This window comes from Haemorhous mexicanus, chromosome 14, assembly GCF_027477595.1.
Source record: "Haemorhous mexicanus isolate bHaeMex1 chromosome 14, bHaeMex1.pri, whole genome shotgun sequence".
Lineage (NCBI taxonomy): Eukaryota > Metazoa > Chordata > Aves > Passeriformes > Fringillidae > Haemorhous > Haemorhous mexicanus.
In genome coordinates, this window is record NC_082354.1 from 10849512 (window position 1) to 10866247 (window position 16736).

The 16736-nt window shown below is 39.9% G+C and overlaps 1 protein-coding gene across 2 annotated transcripts in view; it reads left to right on the top strand.

The window, feature by feature from the left end:
- The window catches only part of TENM1 (teneurin transmembrane protein 1), a 232666-nt gene that overhangs the window by 122701 nt on the left and 93229 nt on the right, over positions 1-16736 (top strand). For both annotated transcript variants that reach the window (XM_059858916.1, XM_059858917.1), the window contains exons 11-12: positions 10463-10648; positions 13975-14121. In XM_059858916.1, the coding sequence (XP_059714899.1) occupies positions 10463-10648; positions 13975-14121 (333 nt within the window). The remainder of the gene's footprint in view (positions 1-10462; positions 10649-13974; positions 14122-16736) is intronic.

Sequence of the window (16736 nt, forward strand, 5' to 3'; positions counted from 1 at the left end):
GCTGTTTGTGTCTGCACTCACCTGCCCAGGCTCAGCTGTGAGCACCGGGACGTTTGCTCCCTGCCTGGACACAGTGTTCATAGGCAGATGCTGAGTGCTGTGGAACTTGTGCTAATTGAGGCTGCACTCCTTGGCTTTGTGCAAGAGCTTGTTGTGCCTCACTGCTGAGTTTGTCCAAGGAATTGTTTATTTGTGCTAAAATGGGAGGAAGCAAGGCCAGCTTCTTCATCTGCTTTTGCCTGTGAACCTGAGATGTTACTAAGGAGCTAGTAATGACTTTTGATTTCTCACAATAGTTTTTCCTGTGATACAGATTGATTGTTGGGAACACACAGAGCCTTATTTTAGTTGATTCACTCTTTCATTGAATCACAGAATGACTTGGGTTTAAAGATACCGTCCAACTTCCCTGCTGTGAACAGGGACATCTTCCACTAGATCAGGTTGCTCAGAGCCACATCCAACCTGATAAGCACTAAACACTTCCAGGGATGAGGCAGCCATGCTTCTCTGGACAGCCTGTGTCTGTGACTCAGCACCCCCAGAGTTAAGAGTTTGTTCCTAATACCTAATCTAAACCTACTCTCTTTCAGTTTAAAGCCATTTCCCTGTTCCCTATCACTACATGCCTTTGTCCACTGTTCCTCTCCTGCCTCTTTGCTCCCTTCACATACTGGGAGGCCATAGCTAGGTCAGCCTGAAGCTTCTCTTTTCCAAGGTTAACATGGTTTCTATCTGTCCATGTAGAATGGCTCTTCAGTAAAAAAAAATAAGATAAAAATCACATTCTTTTAAAAGCATTCAGTCCCACTGCATAGATGTGTGTTCTGCAGATCATTATGCCCTTTCCTTCTGAGTGCCAGCTCTGGGTCTGATACGGGCAACAATGGCATCTCTGGCACTTTTGGGCTGCCATTGCTTTTGCACAGCTGAATCTGAATTGCTGTTCCTCTAATACTTTGAGAAGTAATGCCAATGCCAACCTTCTCAGCATATTTAGCTCTTTCAAAATAGAATAAGGAAAACATATCTCCATTACTGAAGTCAGCAAGTACATCCAACATTCAGGGCACAGACCAGCACAATTTTTGGGAGTGGACTCATATCCAAAGGTCATCCTGTCAGCCAGTGAATTAAAGATGGTGCCTACTTGTTGCAAATAATGCTTAAATAAATCATTACTTTTTTTACTGGATATCACTAATCAAACTTAGTAATTAAATAATTGTGGAAAGCTTTATATTCTGAGCAGAGCCTGAATCAGTGTTAACAATCATCCTTCTGTGTACCACAGAAGATTTATTGCTTATATAGACATGTCCTGAGCCCCTCAGACAATCTGGTGAACTTCTGCTGAAAATAGGTATCTCAAAACCTTTATTTTCTATTGATGCTCTAGTTCAGGCTGTACCTGTGAGACAGCTATATTGTATGAACCTACTGAGCCATCTCTTTGCCTATTTCCCTTTCCCCCACAAAGGCATGGTTGTTCTCCATGTTCCTCATGGTTATCACAGGCCTCATGCCTTCCCTGAATCTTGTGGTCTGTCACTTGCTCAACAGGTTTCCCATTTTTCCTGCACAACTGGCTTTTCAGCCCAAGGAGCTGTGAATTGCATTTCCCCTCTGTGAGTGAGCACAAAGGTGTTGCTTTCATCTCGCTCTTTACAGCCCATGAGAGATTGTTCTGGACTGCTTTCATAGCAGCTTCCTGATCAAACAAAATATTCAACAAGGTAGACGTTGCACAGCACTTCCTCTTGTGGTTCTTGGGGTGTTGCAGAGGATTTCAGAGCTTGTTAGTCAGAGTGTAAGTCTCCAGTGATGACTGACATCTCACTGCCATGCTGCAAGTACAACTTGAAATGAAACAGTGAAGACAAATTATAAAATAGGACCAAATTTGACAAGGAAACTCCACATTTACTTGGGCAACAATACTTTTAAAATGTCCTGGTCAGATTTCTTTGTGCTTCTCCTTGCCCTTGTGTCAGTCTAATCTTCTTGCTATTAAGTTACACTTGTGCTCATTTATTTTAAACGTTGCCCACACTGGCCTTGTCCAACCTGCCAACCTGTATCATCTCTAAAAAAGAGACAAGTTCTGCAGCTGAAGTCTCTTGTGTGGCAAGCCCAGCATAGTTGTGTTCTCCTTTACACCAGTGCTGTGGCTGGGTAAACAGAGATGTTCCCAGTGCCAAATGAGGAATCCTTTTCAGTGGTATCAATTTTCAGTGCTCTGGCTGCCTGAAATGAAATATCTCTTAGTATGTTTACCATTACCAGTCCAGCTTCTTCAGGCTGTATTGATTAAATTTTTGTACTGTAAAAATACCATTTTGAACCCCAGCAAAATCGATATAGAGTGAGGTTTTATATATATATAAATTGGATTTGGATCAGGAAGAAAATCTTCATCAGATGAAAAATAAAGCTGGGTGAAAAAAGTGTGATAAAAGATCTCAGAAGAGGAAAAAGTTGCTCTGTCATTTCCCCAGCCTCTGTTGTATTTGCCCTCTAGACCTTTCTGTCTGTCCACTGATTACTCTTCTACACAAATAAATTTTCAAGCAAATTGAGGCTTCCAGTTTCAAAAAGATACTTGTAAATAGATGTAGCATTATCAGAAACTAACTTAAAGGGGTTTTAAAATGCAATTGCATTCATATATTTTGTGATACATGGTAGTGCTAATGGCAACCCTCCTACTGAAGGCCAGAAGAGTTATTTATAGAGTACCTAATCCATCAAGAATAAGTTCAATGAGATGATGGTAGGATTATTTCCAGAAAGCAATTGAAACCACCACTTTATGGGTAGTGAAACATTGGGAGTAACAAACAGTGAGGATATGGCATTTTAGTTCCAGTAGGTTTATTTTATATGTTGTGGCCTGTGGTAAGAAGATAAGAAAGGTAGTTAGGTAACTGCAAGGCAAGACACCAGAAGGGTGTTCTACATAGAACTTACAGGTTCTAGGAAGGTTTACAGTGAAGTTTGGGGAATGAAGAAGTTTTGCCTTTGGTAGATAGAGTTGGTAGTTGTGCAATAACCATGTCTGATGTACCCCAAATAATAGTCAGGGCTGTGTGAAGTTTAGATCCCCCCCATTTATTTTCTGAATTTACTGGCTATTCATCAGTTATTTTCTGCAATTCTTGTCTCTCTGAGGAAGATCCAACCTCCTGAAATGCCTCTTTGCCTCCTGGTAGACCAGCTCCTGAGATAATACTGAGCAAAACATAAAGAGTGCCTAGGCCAGTCCTTTACTCAGATTTCAGCTGTGCTGTTTTGGTTTTTTTATATGCTAGTGACACAAAAGCTTATTTTCTGGAATCTAATTCATTTCACAACAAAACCCAATGATCTACTGAAGAGAAAATAGAAACAAGTTATCAGTCATGTAATCATGCAGGAAAGAGGGTACTTAATATGAATTTAAGTATTAGAAGACATCAAGAAAACACAAGAAAAAATGGTATTGGAGGGGGCTAAGGCATGTCCATGTTTGTGTTATTCATGGAAAACTGTTAATAGTTGGAATATGTTATGAACCTCCCTAACATCGTTCAGAGCCAGAAATGAAGGCAGAGGCAATTTAGAGTTGGACTTGCTTTCTCCTAAAGATTTTTTCCAAATAATTCTTCTTTGGCTTAACAGATTTATATGCATGCTACAGTCTTGCTTCGTGACAGTGTCAGAAAGGATAAATATCAATAGCTGAATAAATTTAAGCATTCCAGTCTGATAACAGACTGTAATAGAAAAGTATTTCAGACAAATGTTTCAGGTCAGGTGAGATGAATCTCACTCTTTGAGTCTTGTTGGGATGGGCCACTATGTCCCACTTTGGGCAAGGACAGAATCTTTGGAAATGACTGTGAAAATTATTTTGGCGAGATATATGATAATAAATTCAATGCAATAGTTTTGCAGAAAGAGTTGCTTTGAATTTATTCTCACAACTGTATTAGATTGTTGTGGTATTGTGAGGTGACCTTTAATATATTTCAGTGTCAGATATTAGCATGCAATGCATGAAGAGAAGGATAAGGAGTGTTGCAGCAAGAGAAACTCAGATTGAGAGAATATTTGTGACGTTGGTCTGATAGTGGTATGAATTGCCTGTCATAGAATAGTCCTGCTCTCTGTTGCTGGGAGCTTTTCAGGGATGCCAGGTATGATTCAATTTGAAATGATAATAGATGATCCTGAAGTCTTTTGCAGCTCTGTTCTTTATAAATTTATGTTAAAATAGATCAGTCATTTGGGGATAATCTATCGTATTGATTTATTTCCTATGGTACTAAATTTCACATTAACTTCTGTGGCAAGTTCCCATCACATGTTCCTCAATGGTGTGGAGGATAGGGAAGAGATAGACAGTGCACATTGTTGCCTCTCCACACAGGAAGCTGATTTCAGTTTTCCACAGGGAGCATGTTCACAAAACCTGGCAGCTGATAGAGGAATACTTCATCATTAATGTTTTGAAGACATTTGCAAATCCCTTTGATTTCCATCTCAAGTTTGAAGAGCCGGTCCCACTGGACACTTGCATAACCCATGTTATGTACATGGGTACATAACATGGGTTATGTACACATGTACAGCTGTGTCTCCCCTAAAAAAGCTGTCCCTTGCTAGATCACAGGTAACAGAATGGTTTGGGTTAGAAGAGATCTTAAAGATGATCCAATTCCAACTCCCCTGCCATGGGCAAAGGCATCTTCTGCAAGACCAGGATGCTCCAAGCCCCATCCAGCCTGGCCTTGAAGGCTTCCAGGGATGGTTTATTGGCATAGCTGTGGCTGACTAAGAATGTAAAAAATTACAGACCTAACTAACGTTCTGTGGCACTGCTGGGAAAGCCAAGACCAGCTGCAGTTAACATCCAGATTGCCAAAGTTTATGTAAATTGGGAAAATAAGATAAGCTGTACCATAAAAATAACATCTCTTTTAGTACAGATATGTACAACTTGATGTCTGCATGAAAGCACAACTGTGCATTCCTAGGTAACCTTCTTTAAGGGGAACAAATTTCCATTAGGTGTTAAAGAAAAAAAAAAGCTCAAATGCTTTTGAAACACCTAAAACTTTACATTTTTGAACTTTCTTGTGGTGTAAAAAATTATATTAATAAAGTCAGTTGCTGAAAATAAAAGCCAGAACAGTGTTGTCTGCAGGACACAGCAGGAAGGTAATTTTAAAAGCTCAGGAACATTGTTGAAATTATCATGCAAACTTATTAAATGTAATGTATATTTATATTGAAAAAACTTCTTTATTAGGGCTAGATAGGTGATTTTTTTGCTGCCTCTAACAGTTAAGCTTATTGGGTGAAAGTCAGGGTAGATGAATTTCTAATCTTTATGGAACACCACTTATTAAAAAATGGATAGCAAAATTATTAATATAATACTGAAATTTTAGGCTATCTGTAGAACAAGACTCACCACTGAAGAAAAGTATAATGAGTGTTTCGTAGTATTTGGCCACTTTTGTTTACATATAGTTTTGTATTCTTAGCATGATTTTCTAGGAGTTATTTCTGACACATGTTGAATTAACATTAAAATCTTCCCTATCATTACAAATTATAAAATATTTAGCTTTAATTTTCCTTTTCATAACACATAAGTAGGAACTTATTATAAAACACATTTGAAAGAACTCATTGTTGACTTAGGTAATTAAAATGAAGTGTGTGGAGTGAATTTTTAATGCTTTTTAGATTAGCTCAGGAATGATCAACTATTTGTCTCCTCCTGAAGAATATGTACAAATAATGGTTCACAGCTCACATTTGCCTTTTTCCAAGAAATTAGTGATCATTCAGAATTAAGGACATGTCAGTAAAAATTCTAGATTGAATTGAACATTTTTTTGAGTCTCTTCTTCAGTAATTGGTGTGAGTCTGAGCACTTGGAATTTTAGATTTGATGCAGACTGTGTTTGATGAAAGTCTGAGGGAAGCTGCTGGGGTCAGCTGAGGCCATCCCCCAGCACTCTGCCAGCACGATGCTCACAGTGACTCTGCATGGCTGGGCTTTTTTCAAAACCAAAATTTACTTTCCAGGCCTACATTTAGAGATCCATGTTTGGATTTCAAAGTGCACAGGTACAAAAACTGACACAGGGCCATGAATTACTGTGAGTTTGGGTGACTGGGTGTCCTGGGAACGCTGAAAATTCCCATGTGCTGAGGCATGGGTCTCAGCCACAGACCAGCCTGCAGCCCAGCTTGGGCACAAGGTCTGCCCAGAGCTCAGGCAGGCAGGTGTATGTCCCACTAAACTGTGACACAGAGGAGTGGCAGGGAAGAGATGGGTTTGTGTAAGCCTAACCACCAACATGGTCAAAGAGCTAAGGTGTTGTGAGCGTGGCACTGTTCATGGTAAGAATGAGTGGCAATTAATGAAACAGCACAAGTAAAGGCTTGTGATGTAATATCTCTGAGTCAACTAATCCAAACTGTTCCTCTTGTCACCTGCCTCCCTTGTTACCTTACAGAAGTCATCTCTTTGCTCTTGTCCTTTGCAGTCAGATGATGGCACAGCTTGTGGCTCCTCAGCAGGACAGTCTGTCCAGGCTGGGATTTGCATCTCCTCCCTCGTCCTGCCTGTGTGGCTGCTTTGATCTCTCCTTGGGCTGATTTAGCTCAGCTAGCTGGCAGGTATTAACCCAGGAAAATAAACTGAATAATTATCTGACAGTTCCATGATCTGAATCATCTCACCAGTTTCCCATGCTAAGCACTAGGCAGGGATTACAGAGCCACGAGATGAATGGAGAGGAGGAGGAGGAGTGGAATAGCTGTTTCAATCAGAGAAGACATTTTTGGCTGTCTCAGCTGCTTGCACTGACCCACAGCTCAAAGCCCTTCCCCACTGTGCTGGTTCTGCTGCATTTTGTGGTGCTTCTGTGTCCTCTAGGACCAACTGCTTTGGAAGGAGGAAGATGCTCCAGTGAGCTGAACAGTTGCATCATGTCTGCCTTGCTGTCCATCTTCACTTCTGTGTGAATTTTTGCCACATCAGCTTTATTTGAAGCTATTTACCTGGTTAAAGTTGCTGTATAGTTTCCCAGTGCAGTTGGTCCCTGAGCACTCACTGGAGTGTCTCATTTTGTCCAGTCTCTGGCAGAAACCCTCAATACAAGCACAAATGCTAATGTGGCTCCCTGCTACACAAAGATTTCTGGGCTTGTTTATCTGCAGGAGGAGTTAAGAAATAATTTTACATTTAAAAGCAGGACAACCTGAACTGATAATCCTTTTTTTTTTGATCTTAGTTGTTTGAATTAGCTGTGGATTAAAGCTGCATGTTCTACCACAGCATTAATAGGATGACGTTAGGCTTGATTTCCCTTGCTTTGCATGAGAAGTCTGTGGAGAATCTTGGATTTGCTTGGCAGAAGAATACATTATCGTGGTAAACAGCACTTCTGAAGGCTTATGAAATCACCAAAAAGAATGCAAGTCTCAAGGTTGCCTCAGTGATGACAAAGTGTGAATTGGCTGAACTGCAGGTCAGCTAGGGTAGCTGAGGAAAGTGTCTGGTCCAAACTAAGAAACCTCATTTTATTATAAATGGTGCTCACAAAATTGGATTTGTTTTTCGTTAAGAAACAATTAGACTCAATATTTTGGGGAAAAAATCATTTTTAGAAGGAAATGCAATAACTAGGTAAGTTAATTTCAACTATGATCTTGTGTTGGAAAATAGAGCAAAAAAAAAACCTCATGAGTGAAGACTGTATGTACTGACCTAGGGTATATTTTTTATGAGATAAGTAATCTAGTATCTCTACTTCATTAAAGATTAGGCCCTTAAGTTCTGTTTAAGCATTTTATTCCATGTGTAGGGAAAACAGTGGAAAACTTTCTAACACTTTAAGGTCTGTTTAGTTGTTTGGTTTTAAAAGGGAAGTGTGTGCAAGATCTATGCCTGTCCCTGTGGTAGGAATGTGCCTACACTGCCTTCAGCTCCATGCTGTTATTTCTTTTGTTTGTTTGGAAGATGAGTTTGTCATGATTAGATTCTGTGGGGTAGACAGATGGGGGGTGCAGCCATGCATGCCATGTGTGGGAATGTGTTCAGGGTTTTCCACAGCTGGTTCTTGAGGCTGTTTACAGACAGAGAAGTGGCAGGAGCTGCTAGCACTGCTGACAGGATCAGAAGCTCTATGTATTGCTTGGTTTCCCCACTTCAGCCAGTGCCATTTCTGTATTCCAATGCCTTCAGTCTTCCCTGAGGTTTTGGAATCAGTTGAACTAAGCCAGCCCCAAAGCTGCAAAAGTCTCTGAAGTAGAATGTCAATCCAGAGGGTCAAAATGACCATCAGTTCCTCTTACCTCAGTTTATTGTAAACTACACAATATTTCTTCATATCCTCATAACAATCTTTTCCACTTGAAGTAAAGTGTCAAAAGCAATAAGTTTAGTAAACTAGAGGGAGATCAGGGGAGATCAAACACATTCCTCTAGCAACCTAAATTCTTAAAGTATTTGCTAGATTTAATTGTAGGAGTAGGCCAATGCCCAAGCTGGAACAACAGGTTCATATAAAACCAGTGATCCTCTGCCAGTCTGCTTAGGAGTGATGCTTTTGGGATCTGGTGGGATCAATTTACTTCCTAAACATAGGAGCAAATATTTGGACATCTTCAGTACCAAAGGAATAAGAAAGCAAGTCCTCCAAGCAATCTCCCAGGTTTCCAAGGAACAAACAAGTAGCAAAACAATAGAGCCAAGACAAATTATGCAGCAAGGGGGAAGAAATCCTTTCCAGTACCTGCAGGCAGGCAGTCCAAGGCCTGAAGCAGTGGATGAATATATGATCAGCAGGCAGCAATCAAGACTTTCTAAGGTATAATGCCCCAGACTCAGCACAGTTTTTCATTTGAATATAATAGAGCAGTCCCTTTTATTGTCTTACATATTATTTTTCAGGAATATCATAAAATCATACAATCAGATAATTATTTTTATCTTGTACTCCAGCATAACGCAACTCCCTGTCTGAATATTAAATTTAATTCTTTTTTCTATAGCTGATTTTGACTTCCTAAGGACAGTACTTTGCAGTTGCTTTTACTGAATTTTGTGTGATGTTCTTTACCATGCCTTCTGCTTCTGAATTTGAGTTGGACAATGCTCTTGCAGTTTCACTCACCCATCCTTTTGATTGTGCACTGTGCTGTCACCCTGGCTATTACCAAAAATAAGGGCTGAGCTCTCACTCAAGACAGAGCCCAGCATGTCTTTGATGTCACTGTGCTGTTCCAGTTCTGTGCTGCTTTTCTCTTTGTGTTAAAATCATTGGAAGATAAGATTTCAATTTAAACTTTAAAAACTTTTCTTGGTATGTAAGTGACAGCATTTGTCACTACAAATGCTTTTAAGGATGTTTATATACAATAGTTCCAAGATCTAAATGATTGTTTAAAATCTGTCAAGGGAAAAATCCTGCCACAACTAAATATGTAGCATTGACATTTGGAATGGGAGTAGACTTGAGTGTTTGGCTTATACTTTAAGTGCTATCAGCTGCTTTCTGAGAGGAAGAAGGAGGAGACATTTCTGTAGCAGGTTAATTACAACATAACAAGCAAATTCTGTGTCTTTACAGTCATTATTCTGAATAAGTTCAAACTACATAGAACCTTTCTAGAATGAAACCATTCTTTTCACAGAACAACTTTACCATACATAGAAGCAGAATTGCAATTAGATATGGTGAGGTATTGAAACAATTCAGGACTTCCATACCACTTCACAATCAGGGCTGTTCTACAGTGGCCAGGTAGAGAAGTCTTCCAAGGGCAATGCAGGAGGTATTACTTGAAACAGCTTTCCTGGTTTCTTAGCAGTTAACTGATGAAGGTCAGGAAGGAGAAAAAAGTCTGAATTCTCAAAAGCCATGTTAGAACTGAGGGAATCTGAATGGCTGTAGGTCATGTACTGTTGGATGCTGCTGTCAGAGTGAGGTGCTTGCCTCATCTCTTACTCCTTTTCTGGTGGCTCTCTGTCCTACAAGTAAAGGCCATTTTGTCATCACTACAAACATTTCAATATCTAAAAGATTGGTTTGCTTATATGTATTTTATGTCCTACTTTATCCTTTAATTCAGTTCACAGTATAGATTTTAGAATTGTGTCTCAGAAGAATTAGTCAAAAGATACAGACATTTTCAGTTCATTATCTGCTTCAGAACTATTACTCTCCCCTCTGCAAAGCCATCATTTGCAGTCCCCACCCCAAATAAATAAACGATCTGACAAGCAGCTGCTAAAGGAGGCAGCCAGATTGCATAAGGTCAGTACTGAGTGATAAAATCCCATGTTTGATCCAGCTGATGAGTGATATTCGTGCAGAAGTGAGTTACTCTTGATGCAAAGTCCATTTGCAGTATGGAAGTGCTGTTCCACCTGGTGTGCTTTTGTTTTTCTGTGCAGAGCTGTGTACCCTGGACTGTGGCAGCCACGGTGTCTGCTCCAGAGGGATTTGCCAGTGTGAGGAGGGCTGGGTGGGACCCACCTGCGAGGAGCGGACCTGCCACTCCCACTGTGCCGAGCACGGGCAGTGCAAGGATGGGAAGTGTGAGTGCAGCCCAGGATGGGAAGGGGACCACTGCACCATTGGTAAGGGGCTTTTGTACCTCAAGAAATGAAATACATAAAATCTGAATCCAGTCCTGCACACATGGACATCATTCTCATTGAAATCTGTTTGGAAAAAGAGGCTCGGAATCCAGGCAGGTGTAAAAAAGGTGCCTCTGCACTCTGTTTGTCCCACAGAATAGCAACATGGCACAGCTTTCTGTGTAGAGGAAATAACAGATTAATTTTAAAAAAACACAGAAAGGAAAGATAGCTCAGTCCTAACATATCTCTGGGATATGTTCATACATGAATTTTGTAGTCAGGAAGGAAAAAAATGTTTAAAAAGTAGAAGATGTGAGGAAACAAAGCTATTATTTACCTTACGTAATTCTTACATTAAATCTCTTGCCTTTCTGTCTGAGGATTTACATATTTTACTTACTGCTAATGGTTTTTTTCTTAGACCTGACTGCTAACAATATTCCTAATAAGGTAAAGCTTTCAGCTCTTTTTAGAAGTCATTAGTCTACTATAAAAATGTAATAGTTATGTTTTTAATGAAATTCAGCAGATTTTTGCAAAGTCTAAGAGTGTTTCTCCCAAGGATGTCCCAAAGTGAGATTATTATCTAATTTTCAGAAATGAGCAGCATAAGGTCTCACATTTGTTTCTTGAAAAAAAATCTAGAACGTGCTATCTTTATCTGGAGCATTTTAAGATAATTCCTTCCCTGGCTCTAGAATTCACTAAATCAAGAATTAGGTTTGTGATGGAGGAACAGCCTAATTTTCTGAAGATTGTTTAGAGCAAATCCAGAGAAGGACCAGAATACTTAAAAAGATAAAAAGACCTGCTGTTCACCTTGTAGGCAGTGCCAGGTGTGGTGGTCCCTGCACACTTGTCATCAAATGGAGAACAATCACAAACACAATGCTCTGGTCACAGCAGCAGGAATAGATCTGCCTGCAGGAAGAGGGAGACATTTTATATCTAGCCCCCAGGTGTCAAGCCATAAGCAAATGTATTTTCATTTGGTACAGAAGTTTGATCCATCTCAGTTTTGTTCTTTTCTTTTTTAAGCTCACTACTTAGATGCTGTTCAAGGTAAGTTTTTCACATCAGCATTCCAAAAAAACAATGAAAATATACAAAAGTATTGGGAATGGAGTGTTTTCTGTTACTCATTTTGTCTGAGCTTCTGTATTGCTAGGTTCCCAGAATAGATGACCCATTGTTTATGGAAATATGTATAGATATACATGCACACACAGAGATTTACAGCAGAAAGTGAAGCTTTTAATAAGTCATGTGTTCAACTCATTTGCAAAGTTGTACCAATGTAAGCATGTTTTACTGGGCCATCTGATGTGCTGTGTTAGGTAAATCCATTTTTTGCTCTTGTTTACCATCCAAAGTGATGCCAGAGCTGAGGACCTGCTAAAAAGCTTGTGTTGATACTGTCTCCCGTGAGAAGTAAAAAAGTATTCTTTTGTCATTTATGCTTGAAGTAAGTTTCTTTTGCTAGAGCAGTGCTCTTGTTTTGTAAAGCTGTGCCAGATGTGATCTAGTTCTCTTTAAATCATTTGATACAAGAGTTAAGTATGATGTTGCTTTGTGTCTGGTGCTGTTCATTGGATTCCCGTGCCTCGCCGCAGGTCCTGCTCACTCACATCAGTGCTAGAACCTTCCCAGGGTGACAGCAGTCCCTCTGCCTGGCCCACACCAGTGGTGCACAGCCCCTCCCAAAAATCCTGCTCACTGCAACACCAAACTAACCAAGAGTTCAGAAAGATCTCAGTGCTTATTTCCTGTTTCTTGTTTTATTTCTTTCGAATTAGATAATAATAAAAGCACATAAACATTCATTTTATTGCATTTATAGACTTGGGGGGTAACCATTCACAGTAGCAAAATATAATCATGTACAAGAAATTAATTAACTTAGCAGGATAGTGATTGAAAATAGAAAAACATCCACATTACCCAAAAGAGCTCTCACATCCTGCCCTTCTCCCAACTCCCTGAAAGAGGCTTTTATATTATCTTTGGTGGTTGCCAAGTTCATGTTGTTTTGGAGTAGCATGTTCCATAACTCAGTGTGAGAAAATGGTGCCACCCATCTCCAGTTTTTCTGAGCAAGAGAGTCAGACCCTCTGATCCCTCTGTTTGCAGATGTGGTTGATAAACTTTGCCAAGGGTGAGAAGGAGGGAGATCATGTGTCTCATGTAAAGTTACCAGGAAATGTGCTGCATGTGGGGCTGTGAATCACAGCCTGACAGACCAGATTCTCCAACTGGCTCCTTCAAACTTCATTTGGAGCATCTTGGGGCTGTCAGGCACTGATTCTCCTCTCCTCCTCAAAAAAACCCTCTCTCTGATAACATCTACATGTTGATGATCAGTATCAGGTGCAAAGGAGCCTTCAAACCCTCTATGTCCATGCTGGCAAAAAGAAAGGAGCCAGCCTAGAAGTGATGCCACTCACTCTGTCATTCTTACTGCTGAGCTTTATCCATTGTCCTTTGGCTCCATGTGTGGCATGGTGAGGATCTAAGAAATGTCTGAGCTGGCACTGCACTATGCAAGCAGATGGACATGAGTGTACACATGCAAGAGGCCATTCCTCTCTCATTCTTACAGACAAGAAATCTAGATGTGAATGTCCAAATTACTATTGATTCAGAGCTTGCAAGTCTATAATTGAGAGGATGCTACAGCCCTTGGTCCAGTTTTAATCTAGGATCAGCAGCACCAAGGGGCATGTGTTGGTCCTCCTGGAGTCAGCTCTAAAGGAAGAAAGTGGAACAGGAAGGCAGTGCTCCCTCAGTTGCCTTCTGTGGGAAGAGTGTGTTGCAGCATAAATCAAATTGGCTTTTTCTCAGTCAGATGAGTATTTATGAACAGAGTAAAAAGGTCACTCCCACTCCCTGCAATGTGTAGGATTCTGTCCACAGATGCCAGTTTGTCATTTAGACAATATTTTCCATGTGTATCTTTGATACAAATCTTGACTATGTGTGTGATATTGTTAGTGAACTGTAGTTTATTTTTCAATAGAGAAAGAGATGGACATGACTTCAGAACTTTATAGAATAACTTTACTCACTTTACTCCTGTGCACAAAATATTAAACACTAAAAAATCCTTATTCCTCACTGAGAAACTACTTTTGGGCAAGCAAAGGGAAGGACAAAGTTGGGGATTTTTCCATATTTGGCCAGAAATGCAAGTGGCTCCCAAGCTGTGATCATTTGAAGGCAGCAAGTATAGTGCTAGAAGTAGGAATGTTAATGAATAATTGCAACTGCAAAATAAGAGAAAATATCTCTTCATGAAAGTTGTTTTTTCATACTTTCTTTTTTAGATGGTTGCCCAGGTCTCTGTTATGGAAATGGGAGGTGCACTCTTGATCAGAATGGGTGGCACTGTGTTTGTCAAGTGGGCTGGAGTGGCTCGGGATGTAACGTTGTCATGGAAATGGTGTGTGCAGATAACCTGGACAATGATGGAGGTATGATACATAATTCATGTGTCTCTGTTTATCTGTCACATCCTTGACTGCCATTTAAATCCATAGTTTTGGTGTATGCTTTCTTTTTTATCACAAAATGTCAATGTTTTTGTATTTGCTCAAGACAGTTTTTCCATTGACTTCATCTGAAGTAATCCAGTGAGGAAACAGACCCTTGAGCTGGATGCTACTGAAGGCAGAAAATATCTGTGGCCATATTTACCATCCCAGCACTTGCTTTTTTTTTCCTCATAAAAAGCAAAACAAAACTAAAGTGTAATAAGTAATTTCCTGTATCTCCTTTCCACTCTTCCTAATAATTCTGTCAGTCTTTCAGAAAAACAGCCAAGTGACACCCAAATGAAAGAAACCTCTGTGCCTGTCAAAATGAATCCAGTTAGTCTTCTATTATTGTTAATTTAATATAGATGCAAGCATAAATGCACATTTGCAGTTTCTTTTAACATTAGTCTCTCTTAATATTTCTACTGACACAGCACAATTCTTGCAATTATCTGGACCTACTTTTGAAGGACTGTTGAAGAAACTAGTGTAGAAAGTGTGCAGAAGAGATTTTGGAAAGTACTGTAAGCAGAGCCCTGTACTGAAATAATCATTTGTTCCTTTTTATCAGTTGAACAAGGGCATTTGGCTCTAGGTGCTCCCCTCAGTTCTCTGTGATCTTGGTTTTATTCTAAGTTTGCATAAGTTTTAATTTTGCTGGAGAAAACATAGTTCTTTTCATACGTTGGTCTTTGCTTCCTTTCCAACAGTTTGTTGTAATACAAGAATTGGAGCTCTTTTTTTTTTTTTTTTTTTCTTTTTTTTTAAGGAAAAACATCCAGCTCTATTTCAAACTTGCCAGTGGGAGAGAAGCCACAATATTCCTGACTGTTTTCTCTCAGAGTTAATTATTTTTGCTGTTTGTTTTAGGAATACTCATTTACTGAATGGTCAAGGACTATTGCTTTTCTCTCCTTCACCTGCTACCATCCTTTACTGTGTGCTTGTCCCATCCTCAGAGCTGTGCAGCAGAGAGTGAATTCAAGGCCAGGTTTTATAAAGCTTTGAGAAACCTGCAGCAGTGCAAGATGTCCCTCTCCATGGCAGGAGCTTGGAATAAGGTGATCTTTAAGGTCCCTTCCAACCCCTACATTTCTATGATTATATGATCAGCCTCAAACATGGTTAATTTTTTTCTCCTTTGATTGTACACTGAGATGTGTTAAAATACATATTATCTTATTGTTTCACACCTAAAGACCATATCAGTGTCCTGGATGAGATCTTACACTTGACTGTAGGGGCAAACCTTGCCATGATGATTGTCTGTTTTCTTCTAGGTCATTGATAAATTAAGCTTGATGTAGGTCCAAGAACTGAGGTCACTGTGGGACCTCAATAGAAACATTCTGACTCAGTGATGATTCCTCATTTACAGATATATTTTGAGACCTTCTGATTTTGTATCCTGTGGGCTCTAAGACCCTGCTGTCCTTTGGCAAAGGCTTCCTCATTTCTGAACCCTATTCAAAACCGCCTTATTCCTCTCATATCCTTCCTTTTCCACTTTATTTCCAAGAGGTCCAAGAGCCCTGTCTCTGCCCACTGTCTGTGCTCTCCTGCCCTGGAGTGTGTCCCTGTCACACAAGGTCCCACAGCTGGTGTCCCTGCCCCCTGTGCTCTCCCATCTGTCGCTGCTCTCCCCCGCTGCCCGAGGCACTGACTCACTGCACTCAGATCTGCCCACTGAAACCCTGGCTAGCCTGGAATGTATGGAAAGCATTTTCTGATGCTCTCTGTGAGCTGCCTCTGTGTAAACTGCCCTGTACTGTGATTTTGGGTGCTTTATATTCTGCAGTAACACTGAGTTACTGGGAGAGTTGGCACTTTTAACTCTGAATCTCCTTGAATTTGCCAGTTTAAGGCAGACACTTCACATCATTTCACTGCAGGTTTTAAAAGCAATTTTCTTTTCCCTTTTTAATGGGAACATAACATGGACTAGGACAGCTCTGTTGACATTAAAATTAGAGATAAGTGCAATGAGAAATATTTAATTAATCTGACTACTACAGATGGACTAAAAGTAATTAAGTTTTCTTCACAATTTCCTATAAGAAAAGAAAATTATATCTACATATTATAACCACTTCTCTTTTTATATATATATATATGAAGTATCAGAAGCTGTGTGTTTCAGGGTTTGTATACCAACACAACAGGAAAATCAGGATTTGGGAAGGAGGCGTGACATTACCTCTTAAGTCCTGTTTGCTGGGAGATTGAGCCTTAGACTATGAGAGTATTATGGTGGCATAGTCAGTTGTCATCCATCAAGCTACACACCTGGAGTAGGGTCATCAGAATGCAAATTATTAGCATTTTCACCTGCAGCTCAGGTGAGTTAAAAGCTTGCAGTCAGGTGAGTTAAACTCAGCTGACAGGTGGTAGCTTCCTAAGGCCTTAGGATGTGACATAGTCAGTGATATGTAGCCCAAGAGATAATTAAGTGCCCTTTTATAGGCCAAATCATGGAATTCCCACCTAGCAAAGGTCTTAATCATTCCATTTGTGTTTAAATCAAACATTTATATCTCAGTCCTGTTGGGCTT